This window comes from Spea bombifrons, chromosome 12 (genome assembly GCF_027358695.1).
Source record: "Spea bombifrons isolate aSpeBom1 chromosome 12, aSpeBom1.2.pri, whole genome shotgun sequence".
Taxonomy (NCBI): Eukaryota; Metazoa; Chordata; class Amphibia; order Anura; family Pelobatidae; genus Spea; species Spea bombifrons.
The window spans coordinates 20,077,723-20,105,385 of NC_071098.1; the positions used below are offsets into that span (position 1 = coordinate 20,077,723).

Here is a 27,663-nt window from a genome sequence, read left to right on the forward strand (position 1 = left end):
GCCACTTACTACCCCAGTGCTCTTGTGTAAAAGCACATTCATTGTGTGAACAGCGTCGCTTTTACTGTGGATGAAGTAGCCTTGTGACACTGCTGCATTCCTTGCTCCCCGTGCTGGACCAAAATTGTTTAACAAATGGCCACCCCTTCGTAAATAAATTTGGACTGTCCAGAGAGCAGTTACCCCTCTGCTCCTCAGGCCAGCCCGTTCCTGTAAAAACCTACACTAAAGTAAAAATAAAAACAATGACCCAATTTATGTTCAGCAATATCCCCTGATTACTTACATACCCCACATATATACCTTACTTAGTCCTATAGGGCAGTATTTTTAATACTTCTGGCTTCACGTCTCAATTCACCTTTTATCTTGTGGTGTGCCCCAAGAGATCCCCAAAGAGTAAAATATCAAGCACAACGAATTTGAGATGCTCAACGTAGAATGGACAGCTGGTGCAAAAAATGCAAAAAACAAGTAATACATTTAACATCATGCAGTGTGGCATTTTAGTGAAAGTAAAATATTTACTCCTCACCATTAAAGGGATTTTACAGGAACTTTTATTTGGTATTGTATTTGCTATGTGTTTAACAATTTAGTAGTTTGCATTCTTACAACATGCTTTTTTGGCATCCCATCAAATGACATGTTCACATTTAGTTAAAGTTATGATATAGTGTCAGGGAAAAAAGTTGTTGTGATATATTGTAATTTCATCCAAAATAAGCAGTAAAGGTATCGTTTTCACAAAATTTTACTTATGTGCCAAATCAGTTTTTCCTATTTGGTTCTTTGAAAAAAAATGCTACATTTTGCCATTCTATGAATGCACCACCATACAATTAAAAGTAAAAATATACATTTAGGTTTTTTCCTAGTTTAATATGTGAAAAATATGCATCTAAGAGACAAGAGATCTAATTATGAACTTAATGCTTCCTGGAATTTCACACCATATCTATGTAAATTCAGATAAGAGGCACAACTATAAAGTAATAGGTTACCTTTTTATCTCCAAGAAAAGTTTAATTTATTTCATCTACTACATCATAAACATTATAAACACTATATTTGCAATCTGTTCATTTCCTTCCTGCTGTTGAAAAATGTAAAGAATATTGTTCTAAGCACTCAGACTTTTCTTTTGACTTGCATGCATTGTTGACTTTATTGAGCAAAGTGTGTGTTTTATCAACACTCAAATCAAATAATTTTGAGTTGTAGACATTGCTTGTATTTTTTGTAATGGTGCTTATTTTCCATGGCACATTAAGATATTTCAGAACCTCAATGGCTGGGCATCGTTTATCTGGATTGATGCTTAGCAGTTTCTGTAGCATGTCCAAAGCCTGGTGTGTAAATTGTTTCCAAGAAGTTGGAATCTCAATAAAATCTGTATTGCTCTGCCATAGAGCAAACCGGTCATACTGTTTGTCTTTTCTTGATGCTGTATCCCATGGAAAGTAACCAGTGGAAATGCAGAACAGTAGAATACCAAAGGCCCATACATCGAGACTTGAATCTAGTGCAAGAGTTTCAGAATCTTCTAAACTGCAAAGTTCTGGAGAAGAATATGGGAGTGTTCCGGACATCGGAGAAATTAAAAATCCTTCAAGTCTTGTAAGCCCAAAGTCTGCTAGTTTTATGATGTGACATTCTTTGTCAAATATAAGGATGTTGTCCAATTTTACATCACGATGGACCAGTGCTTTACTATGCATAAAGTTGAGGGCTTCAGCCAACTGTATTGTACAACGTTTTACTATTGAATCGGGTAGTCCAACCTACATATAAAATAACAAAAATATTAATACTTATTTTTTCTTTTGAAGGTAAAATTAATAATAATTAATAATTTATATTTTTTATATTTGTCTATATAACTACAACTAGAAAATGTTTTTTAATGTGGCAATACCAGGACAACAGAATATCAAAGGACTATTACAATTACCTAATTATAATACATAAACACATAAATCACACAAATAATCTAATTCTGTTATAATTTTACATGATTTTCCAATATAAGCTGACTTTTTATATTTATGAATGCCATAATCACAAATTGTAGGTATACATTTTACCAGCATTGCTCCAGTTACTTTAGCGTAAAACATAGTTATAGCTATATGCTGATAAAACTCTTAACTAGGATTAACAGCATTGTTTCTACAGGAAAGGGATGCTGCCACATGAAGCTCTGATTCAATTCAATGTGAATTAAAAGACTATTATGTACACAAGTACAAGTATGTTTGTGTTTTACTTTAGTCTCAAATAAATGACGGATATAGTTTAAAAAGTTGCATGTTTCTTCTTTCTAGCTATCTTTTTTCCCTATAATGGCCTATTTTCACATTTAGGGATGATTCCCAACAACCATACCTGGGAATTTGTGGGCTCCGGCCTTAGCCTACCCAAGCAGGACGCGGTTAGGACATCCCCAATGGTCGATACCTCAGTTTGTGCACGGTGAAATGAAGAAACCCCACTGTCGTGCCTCACATAACCAATGCATGCCTTGCAAACCCATGCAAGGTAACCCCCACCAACATCTGTCAAGCAACTCCTTTAAACCTGAATTTATTGCAAAATATCCTGAGCAGACACATACTGTATCCCTTGGTCCCCAACCCCAGAAATATTATTTCCTATTTGTGAAAAACTCTGATTTCAACCAGCCTAGGACCCTGCAAGTCACCTAGAAATCAGACGAGGACCAGCCAAATTTCCCCTAATACTGCTCAAGTGCAGTAACAAGTGAAGAAATAGAATTATACTCACCCCTGATCAGCCAACCCGACCGAGGGAGGTACAGCTGGCAATCCAAATTTGGAACCATCCCACTACCCCTTACCCCTGCAGTCCAACCACCAGCAATGAGAGGGTTCGGTTCTGGCACCAGTTGATTTTCTGAGTTCTAAAATCTGAAATCTCTGGTGTCTCCTTCCTCTACTTTGCCTTACACATAAAAACTTCCTCCTGATGTTATTACCTCCCTTATACAGTGGACTCAATGGGTCTTAAGCTCTGAAAAACAACGCGTTGTGCTCCAGGCAACCTTAACATAACAATTTGTCTATTCACTAGGGATAGTTGTGGCCAGGGCTTACAGTGTGAGTAACATTGTAACAGTGCAAGTAGGACAATGATTAGGAAGAAAAGTAGGATCGGACAGTATGATATATTGCAGAAACATCAGTGTGTTGTATTCTGTTGAAAACCGGCAGTGATGAACCTAGATGCGACTGGTGAGGAGGCAAGCCTGTTTAGAGGCCAAAAAAAGTCAAATTAAAAAAAAACAATAGACTCTTGTAACTTGTGCAAAAAGACAAGATAATGCTTCCTTTATTTTTTTGCCTGAGTATGATAAGGGATTGTGAAATTAGAAGTAACTGGTGTATTTGGCTGAAGATTTCTAAGGGTAGGCTAATGTGGAGGACATGTTGATCATATTTGCTTGACAGGTGTATGCCTCAATTCAGTAGTAAATAAATGTATTGTAAAGGCAAAGATTACTAGAACGGAGTAGGGTTGTAAAGGTTTGGTGGTGGTGTTGAAATTATTGGATGAACTACAAGACTGCCCCAATAGCAGCCATAAAAAGAAAAACTGCTAAACAAAAGTATATATTTTTTGAAAGTAGACATCTCAAAGTATTTTATTAGTGGCATTTTAACACTTTTGATTTAACCATTTTAGTGCCAGTCTGTCCTAAACATTGCAGTAAAATTTCATTTTTTTCATTTTTCAAAACCCATTCTTTCCAAACGCAGTATTTCAGTATTTTTTGCTCCTAGGGATGTGAAATTACTAAAACAACCTGTGATTTGTATTCATAACCCCCAAGTACAAGAATAGCCCATAAATGAATTATTATTTAATAGTAAAACTTTTTTCCTATAGGGTCGTCTTATAATCAGACTTTTTCCTTTTTTCCTAAATTAATATTCAGATTTTGGGGGGTCATCTGAAAATCAGGGTCGTCTTATAATCGAGCAAATACGGTAGGTCTTGATTTGTGTTCAGTAACAGGCCTGAGTGCAGCAATATCCCACATGCATAGATAAGTCATGTTTCTCAAACATTGTGGAGTCAAAACTGGAACATGTTCATTTCAGTTTTCAAACTTGGAATTTTGACAGATCACTTTACTGGGCCCATGTCTTAATTGAGACACAGTAAAGGTCCGAAATATCAATTTAACCCCATAAAACTATATATTCACTGAAAACACAAAGCACAAGGACCTCAAAGTCACCCCTTACCTTTCAGTTTAGGGACAATAGGGGTTAGCTGATAGCATAAGGGGTAAGATTAGAATCGTGTTGGTGGATAGTTATAAGTAGAATTAGATGTTAGGTTACAGTACTGTATAGTGTTAGGGATGATCATGATTAGGTCCCTGGCTATTTGTCAGGGTTCCACCTCGTCAGCCCGTGAGATCGCGGTACTGTGTTGCTATTTTGCTAACGACCTGACCAGCTGGATCTGCTCACTTGGGTGCAGCCCTCCCCTTAACCCCTTCGTGACAAAGGCTGATTTTACTTTTTGTACCCTTTGTGACAATGGCCGTTTAAACATTTCTGCGCTCCTCGTGTTTAGCTGTAATTTTCTTCTTTCCCGTTTACTGAACCCACACACATTATATATTGTTTTTTTCAGGACAAGAAGGGCTTTCTTTAGATGACATTGTTTTAATTGTATCATATTATTTACTATTAAAAAAAAAGTATAAAATATGGTGAAACATTTAGAAAAAAATGGACTGTTTCTAACTTTTAGTTGAAAAATCTTTTACTCATCTATAAAAGGTAATGAAAAAAACTGCTAAATAGATTCTACTATTTGTCCTGAGTTTAGAAATACCCAATGTTTTTATGTTTTTTTTCTTTTTTCTACACATTATGGGGCAATACGTACAGGTAGCGTTTTGCTATTTCAAAGCCATTTTTTCCAAATCTGGTAATTCTTCCCCCCATGTGCCATTTCGGGTATCTTTGAAGCCAGCCAATGCAATTTACCCCATCAAGTCATATATTTTAACTAGACAGCCCAGGGTATTCCAAATGCTAGTATTTTAACCCTTTCCAAGCACTAATTCTACCATCAGCCTTTGTCAAACTTTATGGTAGTATTTTTTTTTGCATTTGTTTTTTAACACACATTTTACTTCAGGTATGAATAAACAGGTTCTGGTATATGTCACTATCATAAAACACCCCAATATGTGTTTACCAACATCTCCTGAGTACAGCGATACCTCACATGAATGATTTTGCCTGGCTGTTTGGGGGCAAAAGGGCCACATTTGGGGCATGCGCATTTTCAATGTTTAACTTTGGCGTTTGGCGATCAACTGCCCATGCCCTATTTGGTACATCTTTGAGCCGGGCCATTTCAGTATGCCCAATAAAGCCATATATTTTTTAAAACTAGACACCCCAGGGTCTTTCCAATGCTAGTATTTTAACTCTTTCCATGCACCATATCTACCACCAGTCTTTGTCAAACTTTGTGGTAGTCATTTTTTTGCATTTGTTTTGTCACACACATTTTACTTCAGGTATGAATTAAAAGGTTCTCGTATATGTCACTATCACAAAACACCCCAATATGTGTTCAGCAACATCTCCTGAGTACAGCGATATCTCACATGAATGATTTTGCCTGGCTGTTTGGGGGCAAAAGGGCCACATTTGGGACATGCGCATTTTTCAATGTTGAACTTTGGCATTTGGGGATCCACTGCCCATGCCCTATTTGGTACATCTTTGAGCCGGGCCATTTCAGTGTGCCCAACAAAACCATATATTTTTGAAAACTAGACACACCAGGGTATTTTAAATGCTGGTATTTTAACTCTTTGCATGCACACATTTTACCATTTTTTCACAAAGTTTGCAGTAGTATTCTTTTGTGTGTATTTTTCCCCCACACACCTATGTTATGTATGAATTTACAGCTCCTGGTATATGCCGCTGTCACACAACACCCCAATATGTGTTCAGCAACATCTCCTGAGTACAGTGATACCCCAATATGCATGGGTTTGTCATTTTTGGTGGGAACTAAAAGGCCACATTTGGTATGTGTGCATTTTTCTAATTGGAAATTAGATGTGTGGCCATCCTCCCCCCCCCATGTTAATTGGGACATTGTTGAACCCGGCCAATTCCATTTACCCCATCAAATCATACATTTTTTAAAAGTAGACACCCCATGGGCATTTAATATGCCAGTATTTTAACTCTTTCCATGCGAGAATTGTTTTAAGCTAATGTGCTAATTTTAGGACTTGCTCACAAAAATATATTTTTTATATATATTTTATTATTTTTTGCCTTTTTTTAAAAAAAATTAAAAATTTTTTTCAACTTGAAGGTTCCCCTGATAATGATGTCAGTGGGAAATTATTTTTACATTTTACTGTTTTGTTTACTATTTTTTTTCTAATTATTATTAATTTTATTTTATTTTTTAATTTATTTTTACTAATCACACTGTGATTAGAAAGCTGGGCTCCATTGACTTGCATGGTTGAATGCAGTACCTGTATTCAACATGCAAGTGGAGCCAGAGTTCTCTAGAGGGTCTGGAGACCGTCTAGCGAACTTTTTCACCTTTATTGTTTTTATTCCCGGGCCGCCGCCATCTTGCAGATGGCGAAGATCACCGGCAGCTGCGGCTGTGACCGCTCTCCGGAGCGGTCACAGTCCATCCAAAGGTAAGTGTTTGGTGTCGCTGGATGCCTCCTGATCGAGGCATTCCAGCCACACCATTTAAGTTTAGGAGGTGATCGTTGATCGCCTCCTAAACGCTTTTAAAACGGGCGTCCGCCGCCATACAATGTATGGCGGTTGTTGACGCCCCGGGGAGGGGCCAGACATGGCCCCTGGTGCCGATCGTGGTGTTGCTGAATGCCTCGAGGTCCAGGCATTACAGCAACGCCGTTTGGGTGCAGAAAGCGAACGTAGATCGCTTTCTGCACCCGTTTAAAGACGTGCCGGTTCTGGCACGTCATTTGTCATAATCGACTTGTTTTTCGTGCCGTGCCAGAACCGGCAATTGTCATTAAGGGGTTAAATACCTGTTATTTCACCGTTCTGGGTCTTTGCATTGTGGTGTATCTGTCTTCTGCCTGGCCCTGTTCTGCTGCTAGCAGTGTTCTGACTTGGATTAACCTGTGACCTGGCTTCCTTCTGACTCCGTTCTTTGGTTCCTGTTTTGGGCTGCCATAATGATCAGATCACTCCTATTGGCCAGGAGTGATTGGTTCTGCAGCAGTTTCAACTGCAGCAGATCCTGAACTTAGCAATTGACCTGAAAGCACTCTGGACTTCCAGGTCAGTGCTGTTAACTTTTTTTTGTATAACTCTTTCAATGCTTATGCTCTGTAGGAGCACATCATTTACTGAGATTTAGTCCCCACCTTTATTGTTTTTATTCCCGGGCCGCCGGAGAGCGGTCACAGTCCATCCAAAGGTAAGTGTTTGGTGTCGCTGGATGCCTCCTGATCGAGGCATTCCAGCCACACCATTTAAGTTTAGGAGGTGATCGTTGATCGCCTCCTAAACGCTTTTAAAACGGGCGTCCGCCGCCATACAATGTATGGCGGTTGTTGACGCCCCGGGGAGGGGCCAGACATGGCCCCTGGTGCCGATCGTGGTGTTGCTGAATGCCTCGAGGTCCAGGCATTACAGCAACGCCGTTTGGGTGCAGAAAGCGAACGTAGATCGCTTTCTGCATCCGTATAAAGACGTGCCGGTTCTGGCACGTCATTTGTCATAATCGACTTGTTTTTCGTGCCGTGCCAGAACCGGCAATTGTCATTAAGGGGTTAAATACCTGTTATGCATTGTGGTGTATCTGTCTTCTGCCTGGCCCTGTTCTGCTGCTAGCAGTGTTCTGACTTGGATTAACCTGTGACCTGGCTTCCTTCTGACTTCATTCTTTGGTTCCTGTTTTGGGCTGCCATAATGATCAGATCACTCCTATTGGCCAGGAGTGATTGGTTCTGCAGCAGTTTCAACTGCAGCAGATCCTGAACTTAGCAATTGACCTGAAAGCACTCTGGACTTCCAGGTCAGTGCTGTTAACTTTTTTTTGTATAACTCTTTCAATGCTTATGCTCTGTAGGAGCACATCATTTACTGAGATTAGTCCCCACAGCCTTATGGGGACAAATATTAACCTCTGCAATACCATGATCATGTCATACATGCTCTTAGTGGAGCGATTGGGCAGCAGGGGAGGGTTGGGGCTGGTCTCTATAATCATGTGGAGACCGAAGAAACCTTATGTAACTACGGGGTACTTACCTGTCGTCGGCCCGAACCGCCATCCCTCTGAAGTCCCTCAACGCCAAATGAGGTGTGTGAACAGGGCCGTACTGGCCACTGGGAGATGTCCCGGTGGGTAGGCCGGCTGGTCTGTGGGCCAGCACATAGAGATGCCATTGCGGAGTTGTACAGAGGAGAGGGACCCAGTATGCAGGATCTGAAACGTAGTCGTAATGAAAAAGCCAAGGGTCAGGACTGGAGACGGCAGCGAAGTCGTGGTACGAAAGCCAAGGGTCAGGACTGGAGACGGCAGCAAAGTCGTGGTACGAAAGCCAAGGGTCAGGACTGGAGACGGCAGCAAAGTCGGTGTACGAAAGCCAAGGGTCAAAATCAGTATAGCATAGAAAACACAGCAAACAAATAGCTCTATCTGGCACAATAATTGAGTACTGAGTGAAACTCAGTGCTGCTTTTTAAAACCACCACTAGGTGTCGCCCCACCCCTGTGCGTGGCCTCGTTGACTCGCGTTCCCCGCCTTCTCCATTCAGGAGTGAATAAAGAAAGGTGGGGGCGCGCATGTGCGCGCTCTTAGATTCAGCCGCGGGAGCAGCCGACGGAGCAGGAGCGGGGATGGCGGGGAGAGCGGCGGCGTGGGAGCTGGTACCCGCGATCGGCAGGTACTCAGGTGAGTTGCTTCGTCAGGGTTCTCTCCGTGAACCCTGACAGCTCCAGGCATGCAGGCACCATGCCCCCCAATGCCTCAGTGAGGCTCTTTGCCTCAACCCTTTGAAGATGCAACGTGACGCTCAAGGGGCAGGCTCACACGGAAGAGCTCCTTGTGACGGGGAGAAGAGCATGTTGGAGGAGAGCAGTCTGCAGGGGAAGGAAGCCAGCAAAAAAAAATACTTAGGGTGATAGATGAAAGGGACCCATATTGAAAGGGGGGCTGCCTTGGGACAACAATTAAATAATACAAAAAGGGGTCGGCTGAGGGTTATAAGCACACAACAGGGTGGTTGGGGCATCACATAAATCAATACAAAAAGGGTGGCTGTTTACAATACACATGAGTATGGGGGCATTACATTAACCAGTACAAAAGGGGGGTGGGGGCATCAATACACAAGGGAGGGAGGCTGGCTTTGGGCATTACATAAAAATCAATACACACAAGGGTGTGGGGGCATAAATGCACAAAGAGAGCTGGCTGGGGGCACATATACACATGGGGCAACACAAGGGTGTGGGGAGTACATTAATCCTATAGGTTGGCCTGGCTGGGGCATCAATACACAAGAGGGCAAACACACAAACAACAAAGCAGTGTGGAAAGCATTTTTTTATGCTTTGTGTAGCTTAACCCATCATGATGCGGCAGAGCCTGTCCTGGTTTGTGTGTGTGTTGGTGTGACAGAGCCTGACCTGGTGTGTGTGTGTTTGGGTGTCAGTGTGGCAGAGCCTGTCCTGGTGTGTCTGTTTGGGTGTCGGTGTGGCAGACATTGTCCTGGTGTGTGTGTTGGGGTGTCGGTGTGGCAGAGCCTGTCCTGGTGTGTGTTTTGGTGTTGGTGTGACAGAGCCTGTCCTGGTGTGTGTTCGGTCATCTGTTTCCTGGTACTTTACTTACTATAGGAATAAATATAACTATGTAATTTTTATTTATCCAGAGATAAAACGCCCTCCTGAATTTGTAGTCACTTCAGAGGACAAAACTTTCATGCCCCAGAAATCAGTGGGAGGAAAAGTAAAGGTTTTGTGTTATTTACAATATTTCAATCTGCATTATTTATCAGAAAGGATCAGTGGTATTAAATTGTGACTTCAGGTGTCCCGTGTATGATGACCTTTTTTAAGTGTACTGAGGTACTCCCAATCCCATCACATAAAATTCTATCTTGTATTATCTGCCGAGCACTAATGTCATCTTTATCCAGTATACATTGATGCCGAGATTCTGTCTATTTTATTTATTTCCATAAAATGGCCACCAAAATCCTCAGCTCCAGCCCCATGATGCTCTTAATCCGGCCCTGCCTCCAGTGTGCGTCAACCATCTTAAATCTGGTTTATACCCACAGTGTGCTACAACCTTGCGCGGTTATATTTGGCTAAACTTTTTTTTAATATTTGTAGACTGACTTTGTTTAACTGTTTAAGTAATTTAGTATTGATAGAATGACATATAAAAGTTGATTGCAACTGCTTTTTTCATTATAGCCAAATGAACCCTGTATTATTATGCATTATAAAGCTAAAGGCCTTTTTTTATCACAGTGAAAATGAGTGTGGCCCACACACACATACATTTCTGATGAAGTGTCCCACTGCAGAAAAAACTTGGACACCCCTGTTCTAGATCTTTTGTAACCTGGTCTACAATTTTTTTTTATATTGGGATAATCTGCCTTTTGAGGAGTAAACATACTTGGTGTACCAAACTTTGTAGCCGGAGGGAAGACGCAATTAGGTTGCCAACTACCCTCATTCTCTAATTCTCATAGAGTTTTAGGGAAATCATAATCACTGAGGGCTATGCTGCACACTTTAGCTTCACAAGCCTTCTTATTATCAAAAAAATTATATAGTGATAGTTTACAGCCAAATAAATTTATGTCCTTTACCCAGGTGAAACAAACAAAATTGGAAGTGGGAACAAAAGTTAAGCTTTTCTTAGAATAGCGTAATGATGTTTAGTTAATTTAAATTGCGTGAGATTAACCCCTTAAGGACCGGGCTGTTCTTTATTTTCTGTACCCATTGTTATCAAGGCACTTTTGCGGTGCTCGTGTCATGGGGTAATTTTCTCTTCTCCCATTTATTGTACCCACACAGGTTATATATTGCTTTGTTCAAGAAGGGCTTTCTTCAGATACTATATTTTGATCTAATTTCCTTTAAAAAAAATTAAGAAACCAAAAACACTTTTTCTTATTTTTATTTTTTTTATTTGAAAAATCTTAAACTCATCTAAAAAAAAAAGCTAATGAAAAACCTGCTAAGTAGATTCTGCTATTTTTCCTGAGTTTAGAAATACCCAAGTTATTGGGCAATAAGTACAAGTAACGTTTTGCTATTTCAAAACCATTTTTTTCCCAAATCTGGTCATTCTGCCCCATGTGCAATTTGGAACATGCCAGCCAACAAGTCAGCCAGCTAATGCAATTTACCCCATCGAACCATATATTTTTAAAAACCAGACCCCTCAAGGTATTTCAAATGCTGGTATTTTAACCTTTTCCATGCATTTATTCTACTGCCACCCTTTGTCAAACTTTGTGGTAATAATTTATTTTGTGTTTTTTTATCACACAAAGTGTACTTCAGGTATGAATTTATAGCTCCTGGTATAACTCACCCCAATACCCCAATGCATGTTGAGCAGCATCTCCCAAGTACAGTGATATACCAACCATGTATGTGTTTGTCAGGTGGTTTGGGGGCTAAAAGGCCACATTTGGGAAGTGCACTGTTTTTCCATTGTGGTCAGTCTGTGCCTATCCTCTATCTTTGAATCACCATCAAGGCATTTCAACGACACCATTGAAGCTGATGACCTCCTACACTCCTTTAATGGGGCGTCCACCACCATACAGTGTATGGCGGCTGTTGATTCCCCAGGGAGCAGCCAGACATGGCCCCTGATGCCTAACTCGGTTAAGCGAAGACAGTGATCGTAGATGACTTCAAGCTTTAATGCCATGACGTGCCAGGCATTTCTGCACATTGCACATTCCAATTTTCGTGGGTTTTCGTTTTCATAAGGAACTTTTTATTAATTTTTGATAACAATATGATGTACTTAATCATATTTGCCTGTTTTTTCCAGATTCCAATGAGATCTATATATCATGATTTACTACTACTAATATTCTTTATGTGCTGTCAATTCTTTTTAGAATGCATATATTGAGGATATTGCTAGTGTATTTTTTAAGATTAATCTTCTATAATGTACATATTGATTATATTTGATTAACTTGATGTTTTATATATGTATATATTTATTAGACTTGTGCATTTGTCTTCAGACGAACATGAAAACGAACAATAGAGTAGTCGGGGTCACGAGCAAAGGTCAGGGCAGGCAGCAAAACAACGTAGGTCAGGATCAAGCAGTGGTCAATACCGGAAAGATAAAGCAGGTTTCCAACGCTAGTGAAGGCAAAAAGGCACTATCACAGGCAAGGGTGTAGTGCCAAATGAGGGTTTAAATATCCCTCTATGAATACAGATCCTCCTACCCTCCTAATTAGGGGTAGGAGGAAAAATGATAAATGTCACTTTAAGGAGTGACATGAATATTCATGACTTTGGCCGTTCGTGCATGCGGGGAAGCGCATCTCAATAGAGGAAGGACCCGACGGCAGCTCACCGCAACGGAACGAGCAGGGAGCCGAACGCGCGGGCTGCGTCTCGGCGTCCCTGCTCGCGACGACGCAGACGCCACGGAGGAGGTAACAGCGTTTTCATGTTCTTTAGGAAGAAACGTAGAATAGAATATAGTGGCGGTAAAACATACACGAAGATGAAGACATACAACACGAAGAATCATGGTGTTAGTCTTCGTCTACTAATCTCCTTGGTCCTTTCCCCATCTAGCCTACCTTATCTCTGCAGCATTGCAGAGGTTGACAGAAGCGGAAATCTGTAGGTTCGGCGTTTTGGGGCGGTCCTTTACGGCGCTCGCTGATAACATTTTAGTTCTCGGGGAGGAGTCCGGGTGACTGTCCAGATGCGCCGTTCCTCTCTGCAGGTGCACGATTGTTGGATACACATATTTTTTGTCATCACAGAACAAAAGTGCAAAATATTTCATCTCGTGGGAAACTTGGCGAAAAACGTTGAAAGATCATCGGGACCATTATACAGATTGACCTACATCTTCTTTCTATCTATGTTAATGAATGTTTATGCATAACATTCTTGTTGTGCCACTACCTCCTGTAAGTGAATTTTTATATTTTTATTACCAGTGTGATATTGTGCTATTGTATAGGTTCTGTTACTGTTAGGAATTATAAAAAAAATTAAAGAAGTCTTATATATATTTCTTGTCGAGCCTGCTTCAAACTTCATGGTGAGTGTTATTAATCCATTAACTTCTAATTTTTGTTCTCATTTCCTTTTTTCCATGTACATGCACCGCTGACATCAGGGGCGGGCTGGGCCGGGCCGGGGGGGGGGAATTACCCCCCCAGGCCGCCCTGAATCCAGGCCGGCCAGATGGCCAGCAGACAAACATTCAAGGCAGCCGCAAAGTTCAAAACTAAGCGGCTGTGAGGGGGACTGGCCGTCATACCTGGCGGGGGGAGGTCCACCCGGGGTGCCGCTCACTGAGGGGTGCCGGCACGCCTCCAAAAACGATGCGCGCGGCAACTGTGGCTGTGCGTCGGGACTTGATGTCAAATCCCGGCGCACAACACTGAAGCCACCCCCACCGTCTTCTCCGCTCTCTGGACCGGAAGGACAGGACACAGAAGAAGAAGAACGAAGAGGAGGAGGAAAAGTGACAGAGGAAAGGTAGGAAAATAGCGGATTAGTAAGTGTGTGAAAGTGATGGATGTTATGCTGAATGTTTGTGAATGAGGGTTTCAGATAGCATGGATGTGTAAGTGTGGGGGATAGCATGGCATAAGGAGGCTGTAATCACTTTCTTATCATGCCCAGATTCCAGCATGTACTGGCTGCCTAGTCATGATAGGAGTGTGATTGCTGTTATCAGTTTTTTTTGTCCAACTTTGGTGTGTTAACAACACTTTTATTTAAAGTAAATTACACACCAAAATTGGACACTATTAATATATATATTGTAACTGAACGTCCTTTCAAGCACAAGGAGTTAGTCAGAGATCTTTCAGAATCACTCTGTGTTCTAGGGTAATATAAAAGCCAATTCCAGATCCAGATAGAATTTAAATATTTATTTTCTTCAAATCAGCAGCTAAACAAAACACGCCAAACAAACAAAATAAATCCAGCAAGGTTTTTTGTCCAGCAGCTCTCTTGGCTGGCAATAAGAAGAGAGAGTGAATTAAACCAAGCTGGGATTTTTAAACCCTCCTGATTAGACCAGGTGAGCTATACTTGGTCACCTGTAAATCCTAGTCTGGATTTTAAAAACTGTTGGAGCACCAGCCCACCCTGCTCTTCTGGATACTGCACCCCAGGGACACATTACACAATTTACAAGTCACTTCCTATATTGTAGTTTTTTATTGTGCTTCTCGTTCCCTGGGGCTTTAATTTTACATTTAAGGACACACAAAATTAGCCAAAGTAGGGCGTATATACCGCCCATCCACTACTGTACCGGCCTTTCTGTCACATATCCTCCCCCAGCTCATTCCTACAGGGGTGAGCGACCATGGATATCAAGGAGTGTACCCTGGAGAGCCCATCGGCATTTCCTTGTTTAAGACCTGCTCTATGGTCCACAGTAAAATTGAAGGGTTGTAAACTGAGGAACCACCTGGTTACCCATGCATTTGTTTCTTTATTTTGAGACATCCATGTTAGAGGAGCATGGTCGGTAATTAACCTAAATTTCCTCCCCAGAAGATAGTACCTAAGAGCCTCTAAAGCCCACTTAATCGCCAGACACTCCTTCTCTACTATGGAGTAATTATTTTCTTGTGGGTTTAGTTTTCTGCTCAAATAAAAAACAGGGTGTTCTACACCTTGGTACTCTTGGGAAAGGACAGCCCCCAAGCCAACATCAGAAGCATCAGTTTGTACCATAAATTCTCTAGAAAAGTCTGGAGTTACCAAAACCGGCTGAGCACAGAGAGCTCTTTTTAAAGTATGAAAAGCTTGATCGGCTTATGGAGACTGCAATAGTAGCAAAATCACAAATGAACCTTCTATAATAACTAGTTAACCCTAAAAATGCCCTCACTTGCTTTTTTGTGAGTGGTCGAGGCCAGTTTTGTATAGATTCCACTTTTGCCAACTGCGGCTTAATTAACCCTCTCCCTATCGAATAGCAAAAGTACTTTGCCTCTTCAAGGCCAATAGTGCACTTGGCAGGATTGGCAGTTAAACCAGCAGAGCGAATAGAATTAAGTACAGCTTGAACTTTAGGGAGATGAGATTCCCAGTCTGTACTATGGATAACAACAATCTGACTGCCATTTTGGGGTCAAGAAGGAATTTTTTTCCCTGGTTAGTGCAAAATTGGAAAGAGCGAAACCGGGGGGTTTTTTTGCCTTCTTTTGGATCAACAGCAACAAATTAACAGATATAGGAAAGGCTGAACTTGATGGACGCATGTCTTTTTTCAGCCTATGTAAGTATGTTACTATGAGGTATGCTGCTGCATAACGGACACGAGGCCTTAGAATCTTATCCATCATCCTCTGAAAAGTGGCAGGGGCCCCATGTAACCCAAATGGTAATACAGTATATTGAAAAAGTCCATTTGGTGTTGAAAAAGCTGTTTTTTCCTTTGCCTGTTCAGTGAGTGGGACCTGCCAGTATCCTTTTGTTAAATCTAGGGTCGTCAGGTAATGAGCCTTCCCCAGCTTTTCTATCAATTCATCAACGCAACGCATCAGATATGTGTCAAATTTTGAAATTTAACTTACGATAATCATTACAGAATCTTATAGTGCCGTCAGGTTTTGGAACCAGCACAATAGGACTGTTCCATTCACTATGTGATTCTTCAGTTACCCCCAGCTTTAACATTTTTTCCACCTCCAAGGTTATAGCTTTCCTCCGAGCTTTGGGAATTCTGTATGGTTTTAAGTTTACCTTTTTCCCGGGTTCTGTTATTACATTATGTTTGATGATACTACTCCTTCCTGGGACTGCAGAGAAAATGTCCCTGTTTCTCCTGACAAAATCTCTGACTTCTTGTTTCTGATGCCCTGAGAGCGTCTCTGGAATATTTACCTCAGGATCAGGGATGGGAGACTCTGGGGGCTTCAAAGCGGTTAAGACTTCCCTATCTTTCCAAGGTTTTGACAAATTGATATGATAGAGCTGCTCAGGTTTTCTCCTACCTGGCTGCCTTACTTTATAGTTAACCTCTCCCACCTTTTCAATGATCTTATAGGGGCCATGCCAAGTTGCAAGAAACGTATTCTCCACTGTAGGAACCAACACAAGTACTCTATCCCCAGGTTGGAATACCCTGATCCTAGAATTACGATTATAGCAATTTTTCTGTGCTTCCTGAGCTTTTTGCATATGTTCTCTGACTACAGGCATGACGGCTGCCATTCGGTCCTGCATCTGTGCTATATGCTCAATCACACTTCGGTAAGGTGTGGTTTCCTGCCCCCATGTCTCTTTAGCTATGTCTAACAATCCACGAGGATGTCCCCCATATAATAACTCAAAGGGTGAGAAGCCAGTGGAGGATTGGGGAACTTCCCTAATGGAAGTATGCTACGGAAAGTGGTAGACACTGATGGCAAAATTGGGACTTTTTGTTACCATACCTAATGTTAGGTATGGTAACAAAAAGTCCCAATTTTGCCATCAGTGTCTACCACTTTCCGTAGCATACTTTTTAGTGTTTTATTAAACCTCTCGACTAAACCGCCAGTCTGGGGCTGGTAAACTGAGGTCCTAATATGCTTCGCTTGAAGGAATTTGCACAACTCTTTCATGACTTTGGACATAAACGGGGTTTCATGATCCGTTAGTATCTCTTTAGGAATACCCACTCTACTAAACATTAACATGAGCTCTTTTGCTCTATACTTTGCAGACATATTACGTAGGGGAACTGCTTCCAGGTAACAAGTTGCATAGTCCATAACAACCAAAATATATTGGTGTCCCCTAGCTGATTTTACCAATGGCCCCACTAAGTCCATAGCAATCCTTTCAAAGGGTATGTCAATTATAGGTAGAGGTATCAGTGGGCTACGAAAAGCCTTGAAAGGGGCTCTGAGTTGGCACTCAGGACAAGAGGAGCAATAGTTTGTTACTGCAACAAATACCCCAGGCCAGTAAAATCGTCTAAGAATTCTCTCTCGTGTTTTTTCTACTCCCAGGTGTCCACCCAAAATGTGGCTATGTCCAAGACTAAGTACAATTTTTCGGAAAGCCTGGGGAACCAATAACTGTTTAGTGGTATCTACACCCTTTCTTTCTACTCTATATATCAGATCATTGATTACTTCAAAGTAGGGATTTGGCAATCTGTTTTATGGCTGATTAACAACTCCATTTCTTCTAGCAGCAGTCACAATATATATATATGATTGCAAACAGCAATCACACTCCTATCATGCTAAGTCAGCCAGCACATGCTAGAACCTGGGCACGATAGGATTGTGATTGCTGTTAATTATATATATATATATATACATATATATATATATATATATATATTGTGATCCTGCACCCACACAGGGTACCACACAGCACGGTCCTCTAGGGTATTAACGCCACACCTCAGTTAGGTAATCAATCACGGTTTATTTGTAGTCCATGTATGCAGCTATATACAGAATTTCATAGCACACAAAATTCCCTACAAACAAAAGCCTAGCTCATCTGAGCGCTTACTAACATATAACTCCCCTCACTACTCAGGGTCTAAAACTAAACAAAATGTAATCCCACCAACCTTTTTGATGGTCTCTCTTGTGCAAAGCAAGCTCTGCTGCTTCCAAATAAACTCTCTCTTCTTTTCTCTCTGTCCAACAAGTCAGGTTATATTGCAGTCAGTGCAACTAATTACCTGCAGCTGACCAGGAGTCAGCTTAAACTCCTGGCCTGGATCCTGGGCAGTGGCGTTGGCAGGGGGGGGCCAGAGGGGGCCATGGCCCCCCTACATTATGCTGTGCCCCCCAGTGTGCCCCCCCAATTGACCTGGCTCACCGCCGGGAAACCGGGACATTTCCCGGTGTGCCGGCACATTGAGCTGAAATTGCAGCCGATGCGGCTGACAGTTTCAAAGCGGCTGTAAAACCGAAGTGGTTTTACAGCCGCTTTGAAACTATCAGCCGCCGGCCGCTTAATGGCTTGCCGGCATGCCAATCATTGAGGCTCTTCGTCCCGCCCCTTTGAAGATGCTCAAGGGGGCGGGCACTTACGGAACAGATGCTGTGACAGGGAGCACGCGGTAGAAGAGCAAGAGCAGCGGAAAAACGAAGACCTTCAAAAAAGTAATTATTTAATTTAAAAAAATTGTTGATAAGCAGAAGGGTCTTCAAATGTCATTTCAATTTAGAAGGAGAACCCCCATTAAATACGTTTGGGTATTTTGTTAAAAATGCCGTTATTTAAGATTTGTGTTATTAGAAGTAATGCACTAGAGTAAGTACACCAGATCTCACTGGAGGAGGCACATTAACAAAAGCTTCACTGAAGGAGGGACATTAACAAGGGGAGGGCTGCCTTGGGAAAATTAAATACAAAAAGATGGTGGCTGGCAGGCTGGGGACATAATTACACATCGGGGGGGGGGGTTAATACACATTTGTATGGTGGCCATTATTATAACCATTACAAGGGGTTGGTGCATCAATACACAAGGGAGGGGGCAGGCTGGGGGCATCAAATAAATCAATACACAAGGGAGGGGGGCTGGCTGGGGGCATCAAATAAATCAATACACAAGGGAGGGGGGCTGGCTGGGGGCATCAAATAAATCAATACACAAGGGAGGGGGGCATCAAATAAATCAATACACAAGGGAGGGGGGCTGGCTGGTGGCATCAAATAAATCAATACACAAGGGAGGGGGCTGGCTGGGGGCATCAGATAAATCAATACACAAGGGTGTATAGCAAAAATGCACAAAGGAGGGTGGCTGGGGGGGCACAAATACACAAGGGGCAATACACACAAACAACAGAGCAATGTGGAAAGCATTTTTATACTAGTAGTAGTATATAATTAATAATATTAGTAGGTTATCCCATCCTGATGTGGGGGTCCATGTGGCAGCAGAGCCTGCCCTGGGGTATGTATTTGGGTGTCAGTGTGGGAGACCCTGTCCTGAAATGAGTTTGGTCATCTGTTTCCTGGCACTTTACTTGCTGTAGAGGGTTAAATAGAACTTTGTAATTTTTATTTATCCAGACTTTGTGGTCACTTCAGAGGACAAAAATTTCTAGGCCTAGAAATCAGTGAGAGGAAAAGTAAAGGTATTGTGTTATTTACTCTTATTTCAATCTGAATATATTATTAAAAGTTAGATGTTGGTTCAGAGTTTGTGAAACTCAATTCTTGATTTCATTATACCGGATGCTATTCCCCTTTGGTTTCACAGGCCTTCACAGACCAAGTGCTATTCAGCTTAGTTATATGCAACTGTATGCATTTTGTTATCTGTGATGAGGTGTTCATTTGGTGATGCAGTGCTAAGATGGTTGTGTTGCATTAATTGCTAAAATATTTCGTTTTCAAGAATATTGTTGAGAATAATGCTATCACTGTTTTGTTGCGCTGAATAAAACTGGACTTTTTCATCTAAAAATGTTTGCAGTAGCAAATGTTTGATTCCATTTTGTCTAATCTCCTTAATTTATTTGCGCCTTTTAACTTTTTTGATTTCTGGGATTTTAATAATGTGATAAAAAAGAATGATTTGTAGTCGTTTGGATGTCAAATAGTGTGTCAAATTCTGTTGATCTGTATCAGCTAAGTTTCCATACATTATTTATGTATATCTGCAAATACAGGTTTTTTTTGTCTAATTCAGTTGCGTGTGCTGTTTCCATGTGTTTTTTATTTGATCTATACCTGAACTACAGGGTGTAAGTGAAAGAGCGGTGTGGTTTAGTGAATGAGGGGAGAAAGGGACTCTCTCATTCATTGAGAGGACTCAATGTCACGGTGCAGTCAGAAGGAGGGAACACTGCACTGACTCTCACTGTCTTCCCCTGATCTGCAGTCAGTGTGGCAAATATTTTTTTTTGGTGTGTTAGCGGAGGGAGTGATTGCATGCTAGGGAGCGTTGAGCGGGGCCCAAGAAAATGCTTGGGTAGGGTCCAATATTTTCACTATAAAATATATTGGCAGCAGGGTAAATATCTATATATGTTTTGGCAGCAGGGGCTAATATTTATTTATATATTGGCAGCAGGGTCTAATATTTATATATATTGGTAGCAGGGTCTAATATTAATATATATTTGCTGCAGGGGCTAATATTAATATATATCGGAAGCCGGGACTAATAATATATACCGGCAGCAGGGTCTAATATTAATATATATCAGCAGCAGGAGCTAATATTAATATATATCGGAAGCAGGGGCTAATATTTATATATATATATATATATATATATATATATATATATATATATATATATTGGCAGCAGGAGCTAATATTAACATATATTGGCAGCAGGGTCTAGTATTTATATTCATATTGGCTGCAGGGCCTATTATCAATAAATATTGGTTGCAGGGGCTAATATTTATATATATTGGCTGCAGGGACTAATAATATATATCAGCAGTAGGGGCTAATATTAATATATGTTGGCAGCAGGGTATAATTTTTATGTATATCGGCAGCAGGGTATAATATAAGTATGTATCTGCAGCAGGGGCTAATATTAATATATATATCCACAGCAGGGGTTAATATTAATATATATCGGAAGCAGGGTGTAATATTTATATATATTGTCAGCAGGGGCTAATATTAAAGAATGAAAAATAACTGTCACTTTAGCTGTTATTTTGAAATCATATTTCAATCACGGTCTTTACTTCAAAGTGATAAGTGCATATTATGTAGTTAAAAATGCACGTCTAACGTGTGTGTGTGTATATATATATATATATATATATATATATATATATATATGTGTGTATATGTACTGTTTTATAATTGGCCCCCCTACTTTGGTCCCTGGCCCCCCATGTGCCCCCCCTAAATATGAAAGCTGGAGACGCCACTGATCCTGGGTCAGTCCAGGTGCATGTAAACTGCGGGGTGGAGCACCAGCCTGCCCTATATGTCATATAAAACCCTGCAAAATCGAGGGGGAATGTATACCCCTTCCACAACAACACCCCGCACCTTGTTACAATATATATTAATATTGTTATTGATTTTTTTTGTCTAATTTTGGTGTGTTACTTTTAATAACGTATTTTAAAGTTGTTTTTTGGGGTTTTTTTTTTTTTCGGTTTTGGCCAAGTGAATGCTGAATTTTCAGTTTTGGTCCAGAATTTTCATTTCAGTGCATCCCTACTATATACTAAGCCAGTCACTGACGTGGTAGGTGTACAGCACATCAATGTTTGGCTTAGTGTATAGTGATAGGGGTTGAACTGCAGTATTGTCAGTGTCTGGCTCAATGTATTGTCAGTGTCTGGCTCATCGTAATCCCTAAGTATATAATGATAGCAGTTATGCTGTACCACCGTCAATGTGTGCCTCAGTATATAATGATAACAATTATGCTGTACCCCTGTCAATCTTTGCCTAACCATAGAAACTATGCCGTTTTCAAGTGTGTGTGTGTGTGGGGGGGTGCCACATACAGGATCTGCCACAGGTGCCAAACACTCTAGGTTCCCCTCCTCTGTCGTGCGGAAGTCAGGCCCAATGGCCGTGCCTCAGCTCTTCGCCCCACGTCTTAAAAGGGGTGGGATGAAGAGCTGAGGCACAGCCATTGGGCGGCGTGGTGCGTGCACGCTGGCCGCTTTAATTTCATTAGGCGCCGGTGGAGTTATACAGATGATTGGGGCGCAGGTACATATAGGGAAGAAAAACAAATATATATAGTGTAAATCGTATAAACACTGAAAAGTGTGTGAAAATATGAATGCACTCACAAACGAACAGAATGCTTCAGGCCTCTCAAGTGTTGTAAAAAGTGAAATCTTTAATTGATCTTCATATGAGATCTAAAAAATAAAACTGAACATAGTGCAGTATCTCAGTAAAACCAAAAGTACTTCTTTAGATTGCACTCACAGTTCATCCATGCACGGAGTGCATTTAAAACGAATGAAGTCCACCAGGGGGGGGGAGGGAGTCCCGTGTGGTCTTTTTCTCGTGGATAAAAATAATAAATAGTAGATCCGCTGTGGGGGTTCCGTGTGGTCCTTCTGACGCATTTCGGCGTATGGCTTCCTCAAGAGAAGGATTTTCTGTTCGGTGGAGTGACTGCCGCACGACGGCCGCTTTCAATGTCACTCGCAGCCACTTTGGCCACTTGACTAGACTTGCCCCCAGGCCTTAGGCTGCCAGCCCTCCCCTGCCAGTGGGAGTGCCCGCTGATATTGGGGCATTCCCGAGATGATAGTAAAGACCAGAACTTCACGGATCGTCATGACGTGAGACGCTAGGTGGGAGGAGCGTCCGGAGTTCGCGGGCAAACGCTACAGGCAACAATCCTGAGGATATAGCCGCCTATAATCCGTAATGATTTGCTGAATCGCTGTGTCTGAACCGTGAGCTGCTGAATCTGACTTACCTCCAAACCGCTGATCTGTTGAACCGCTGAGCTTCTGAACCGCTGATTCGCGAAACCGCTGAATTACCACTGATGTGCGGCAAGTCATTGAATCGCCGATTCGCCGAATTGCTACTGAATCGCGGCAAGTCACCGAACCGCTACTGAATCACCACTGAATCGCGGCAAGTCACTGAGCTGCTGAATCGCCGAATTGCTACTCAATCGCGGCAAGTCACCGAACCGCTACTGAATCACCACTGAATCGCGGCAAGTCACTGAGCTGCTGAATCGCTACTGATTAGCGGCTATTTACTGAACCGTTGAACTACCACTGATTCGCGGTAAGTCACTGAATCACTAAACTGCTACTGACTCATGACAAGTCACTGAACCGCTACTGATTCGCCGTTGAACTGTCTCGCGGCCAAATCGCTGTCCTGTTTTGAGGCTTTCTTGCGGCTGAACCGCCACTGCCTTGCTTCACCTGCTAATAAATTGCCGCTGAACTGCGGGTGAACCGGTGACACATTAAAAGATTAAAAGATTGACTGTGTTTAAGAGGGGGCCTGAAGAGGTGAGAAGTGGAGGCCTTTGGAGTTAAGCAGTTTTTCTTATATTTGTGATTTGACAGGGCCTAATGCTGAACATGGCGGTGAGCACATTTGAATGATGAGAACTAATTAGTAATTAACTCTCTTACCTCAAAGAACAGAAAGGTATAATATAAAAATTTGTATGCTGAAAACTGCTGAAACCTGGTGCTGGAGAACACTACTGAGTATATTTGACTCTGAAAACTTTGTCGCAATTACTGGGCAATACCTGACTGTTATACAAGAGTTGAATCACCTCAATTAAGAGGAAATGCTCTAATAACATAAAACTAATGCCACTATAATAACTAATTTATGTTATATCTGAATTGCTTTTCGTGTTAATGCCATTATAATTTCGTAAATAGCACTTACGCACTATATATTAATCTATTGAGCCCATTCTGAGGCATATTTAATAGAGAATATAAAAGGCATATTAAGGGAAGAAATAAAGAGTGGTGAAAATGTCACAAAGAAAAACAGCGGAAGAAAGAAAGAAAGAAAAAAAGAATGATCAAGAAAATAAGCGAGATAAAAAATTGGTCACACTTTTTTCTCCGGTCCCACAAAAAAAGAAAATAGCTGATCAAACACTAGAGGACTTAGAGCAAACCTCTATACTTTCAGGAGGAGATACTTCAGAAGAAATGCTTATAAAAGAGGATATACCAAATATAATTACTAAACAAGAGGGAATACTTACCCAAGAATATCTACAATCTTGTATACAAACATGTGCGAATCATCAATTGCAACAAATAAAGCAAGAGCTAAAAAATTACTTTTCTGATATAAAAACTGATATTGCAAATATTGCAGAACGCCTCAAAACGGTAGAAAATAAAAATGAAGAATTGAAGTTTGAGCAAGATCAAATTAAGGATAATTTACAAATAATAGAAGATAAAATATTAATACTGGAAGACAAACTGGAGGAAGCAGAAAATAAATCTCGGCGCAAAAACTTAAGAATTCGCGGTTTACCAGAAAAAATCACTACAAAGGATCTTATATCAATTTGTTTACTATTATTCCAAGATATGGGTCTGAAAGAATCATTAAAAGAACATATGATAGAAAAAGCATATAGATTAACTAAACCTAAATCTATTGCCCTGGAAGTGCCAAGAGATGTGATTGTAAATTTTATAAATTTTCAAACGAGACAAAGAAAGTGCTTCAAGAAAGTACACCTCAGAAGATGACAGATTCAAAAATGTGTCTTTCTTTCAAGATTTATCGCAAAGAACTCGCCATCAAAGAGCCCAATATAAAGACATAACTAAAACCTTAAGAGAAAATAATGTACGATATACATGGGTTTTCCCCACTAAGCTGAAAATAATTTGTGATGGACATATATTGCTGTTGGACTCACCTAAAAAGGCACAAGAGTGGTGGAAAACTAAAAATAGTAACGTTACTAGATAATCCCATTGCGGATAAAAATATATATATATATATTTTTTTTTTTTTTTTTTTTTTTTTATTATTATTTTTTTTTTTTTTTTTTTTTTCCTTTTGTATTTTTCTTTATGTTATTAAACATAGGCGGCTATACGGACGATTTGAAGTTCAACAAAACGAAATGTACTCTTGTTTAGATAATAATAAGCCACTGACTTTATTTAATATTATTTACAATTGTTGACATGCACATAGTGATTAGATGCATTCATTGGCTCTGTATATATTACTTACTGTTGATTTGAATAATATGAGGATTGCCTTTTTTTTTTTTTTTTTTTTATATATTTTGTTAATGTTTATTTAGAAAACACTTGATGGTTGCACACTAATCTATGTTTACATACTGTACTACGGTATCACCCACTTAATATTTGCTTTTTATACACCCAATATACACGTTTTTTTTTTTTTTTGTTTTTTTTTTTTTTTTATTTACACATTTTCCAAACCTTACTCTTTACTAGAGTGCACAATTATATAGCTTAATATATTAATATGATTTAGTCACTTTACTATAATACACTAGAATCATATATATTTTATATATGACATTGATTTTCACGTCCCCATAGGTATGGGGCATTAATGAATAATTTTTTTTTTTTTTTTTTTTCTTCTTTTTCTTTATTCTTTTATAAAAGTGCACGATTAGATGGCCAATTTCATTAGCATGACTTAATCACTTTATTATAATACACTAGAATACATATATTCACATAAGACACTGATTTCACGTCCCCATAGGTATGGAGTATTAATGATTAATTTTCTTCTTTTTTTTTTTTTTTTTTTTCTGCCTGCGAACTCCTAAAGCGACGATTTTTGTTTTATGATATGCCACATAAAATTGGGGTATATATGTGGCTTAGTTTGAGTAGGTCTAGGAAGAGGGGAAAGACCTCAAGATTCTCTCCAAACTGGATGTTTGAGAGGAATTTGCAGACGGGGGTAAAACTCTTACATCCTGTCTATTTGTGTATGGTACATATTGTTTTTGTATTAGTTTATTTATGTTATATGATGTATTGTATGTGCTTTTTAGTCATGTGGAGTCACGAATATGGATCGCTAAGGTTTAAAACAGAATGGTACGGTTCTTATCTCTAAATGTACAAGGGGCAAATAGCCCATGTAAGAAATCCAGGATACTACGCCTTATAAAAAAGGAGAAAATCGATATTTGTTTCCTTCAAGAAACTCATTGGCTCAATAATGATGATACTTATATAAATGGAAGACATATAGCGAAAGTCATAACTGCCTCGTTAACAGATAGAAAAAAAAGGGGAGTTGCTGTGATAATTACTTCTAACACAGCGGTAGAAATTATTACCCAAGAAAGTGATTTAGAGGCTAGATATGTAATCATTGTTTGTAAGATACAAAATGAATTCTTCACTCTAGTTAATCTGTATGCCCCAAATACTAATCCTATGAAATTTGTGGAAAATCTATTTGTTAAAATAGAAAATTTTGCTAAAGGGACAATAATAATGGCAGGAGATTATAATTGTATCCCGGACGTAATGTGGGACAAGAAGCTACTCAGAGGAAAAGTAGTTGATATAAAACTGGTTAAATCCGCTAAATTATTAACAAATTTTGTTAAAAAAAAACAAACTTTACGATATTTGGAGAATCTTTAACCCTTTGAATAAGGAATACACACACTTTTCTGCCCCGCATGCGTCATATGCACGAATAGATCTTGTTTTGGGAAACAAAACTTTAGTGGATAGGATTAAGAAGGTATTAATTAAAGATATTGTGTGGTCAGACCACAATGCTAATATCTGGGAAATATATTTAAATAAAATATACCCTAGAGTCAGAGAGTGGAGATTAAATTTAAATCTTCTGAAATCGCAGAAAAATGTAGAACAAATAAAAAATACTACTAATCTCTACTTTCAAGAGAATGATGATCAACAAATATCACGATCAACGCTATGGTGCGCATACAAGTGCGTAATCCGGGGACATCTGATTAAAATTGGTAGTATAGATAATAAAAATAGGGGTAAAGACTTATCCACTCTATACTTAAATTTATATGAATTGGATATGTTAAACAAAAGATCGCCAACTAAATTTAGATCTAATAGAATATTACAAATAAAGAAAACCATAAATGAATTAGAAACAGAAAAAATTAACAAAAATTTAGAGAGATTAAAGCAGAGTTGGTACTATAAAAGTAATAGAGTGGATAAGACTTTGACAACTAGATTGAAAAATAAACAAGCAAAAGAGCGTATTTATAAGATAGTTGAAGATAATAAGTGCTATATGTCACCAGAGGGTATTGGTGAAATATTTAACCAGTATTACAGCGCGTTATATAATTTAAACCCCAGTATAAATACAGAAGAAGTAAAAAAATACTTAGCAGGACTACCCATTCCAAAAATTACTAAAAATCAGTTAAAAGTATTAAATAGACCTATTGAGGAAATAGAAGTGAAGGCAGCTATAAAAAATCTTAAAAACCATAAGAGTCCAGGCCCAGATGGCTTCAGTGGTGAGTTCTATAAATGCTTAAATGAGAATATATATAAAATATTAACATCTATGTTTAATGAAATTAGTAAACAAGGAGAAGCCCCGGAAGAATTATTGAGAGCAAACATACTCCCAATACTTAAAGCCAATAAAAATGCAGAGGATGTTAGAAATTATAGACCTATTTCGCTCATAAATGTAGATATGAAGATATATGCAACAATTTTAGCCGAAAGACTGAAATTAGTGATAACAACTATAATACATCCTGATCAAATAGGCTTTGTTCCTCAAAGATATATATACGATAATATTAGACGAGTTATTGATGTGATGGATTGTGCACAATAGAAAAAAAATCATTGTGTTTAATGACACTCGACGCAGAGAAAGCCTTTGATCGAGTTAGTTGGAATTTTATGTTTC

General features: G+C 39.8%; 1 protein-coding gene across 1 annotated transcript in view; it reads right to left on the reverse strand.

The window, feature by feature from the left end:
- Nucleotides 1-738: 738 nt before the first annotated feature.
- Nucleotides 739-27,663, reverse strand: part of LOC128469651 (serine/threonine-protein kinase SBK1-like) — a 142,554-nt gene continuing 115,629 nt past the window's right edge. Inside the window, exon 4 of the mRNA XM_053451472.1 lies at nt 739-1,784. Coding sequence (XP_053307447.1) covers nt 1,083-1,784 — 702 coding nt within the window. The 3' untranslated portion in view covers nt 739-1,082. The remainder of the gene's footprint in view (nt 1,785-27,663) is intronic.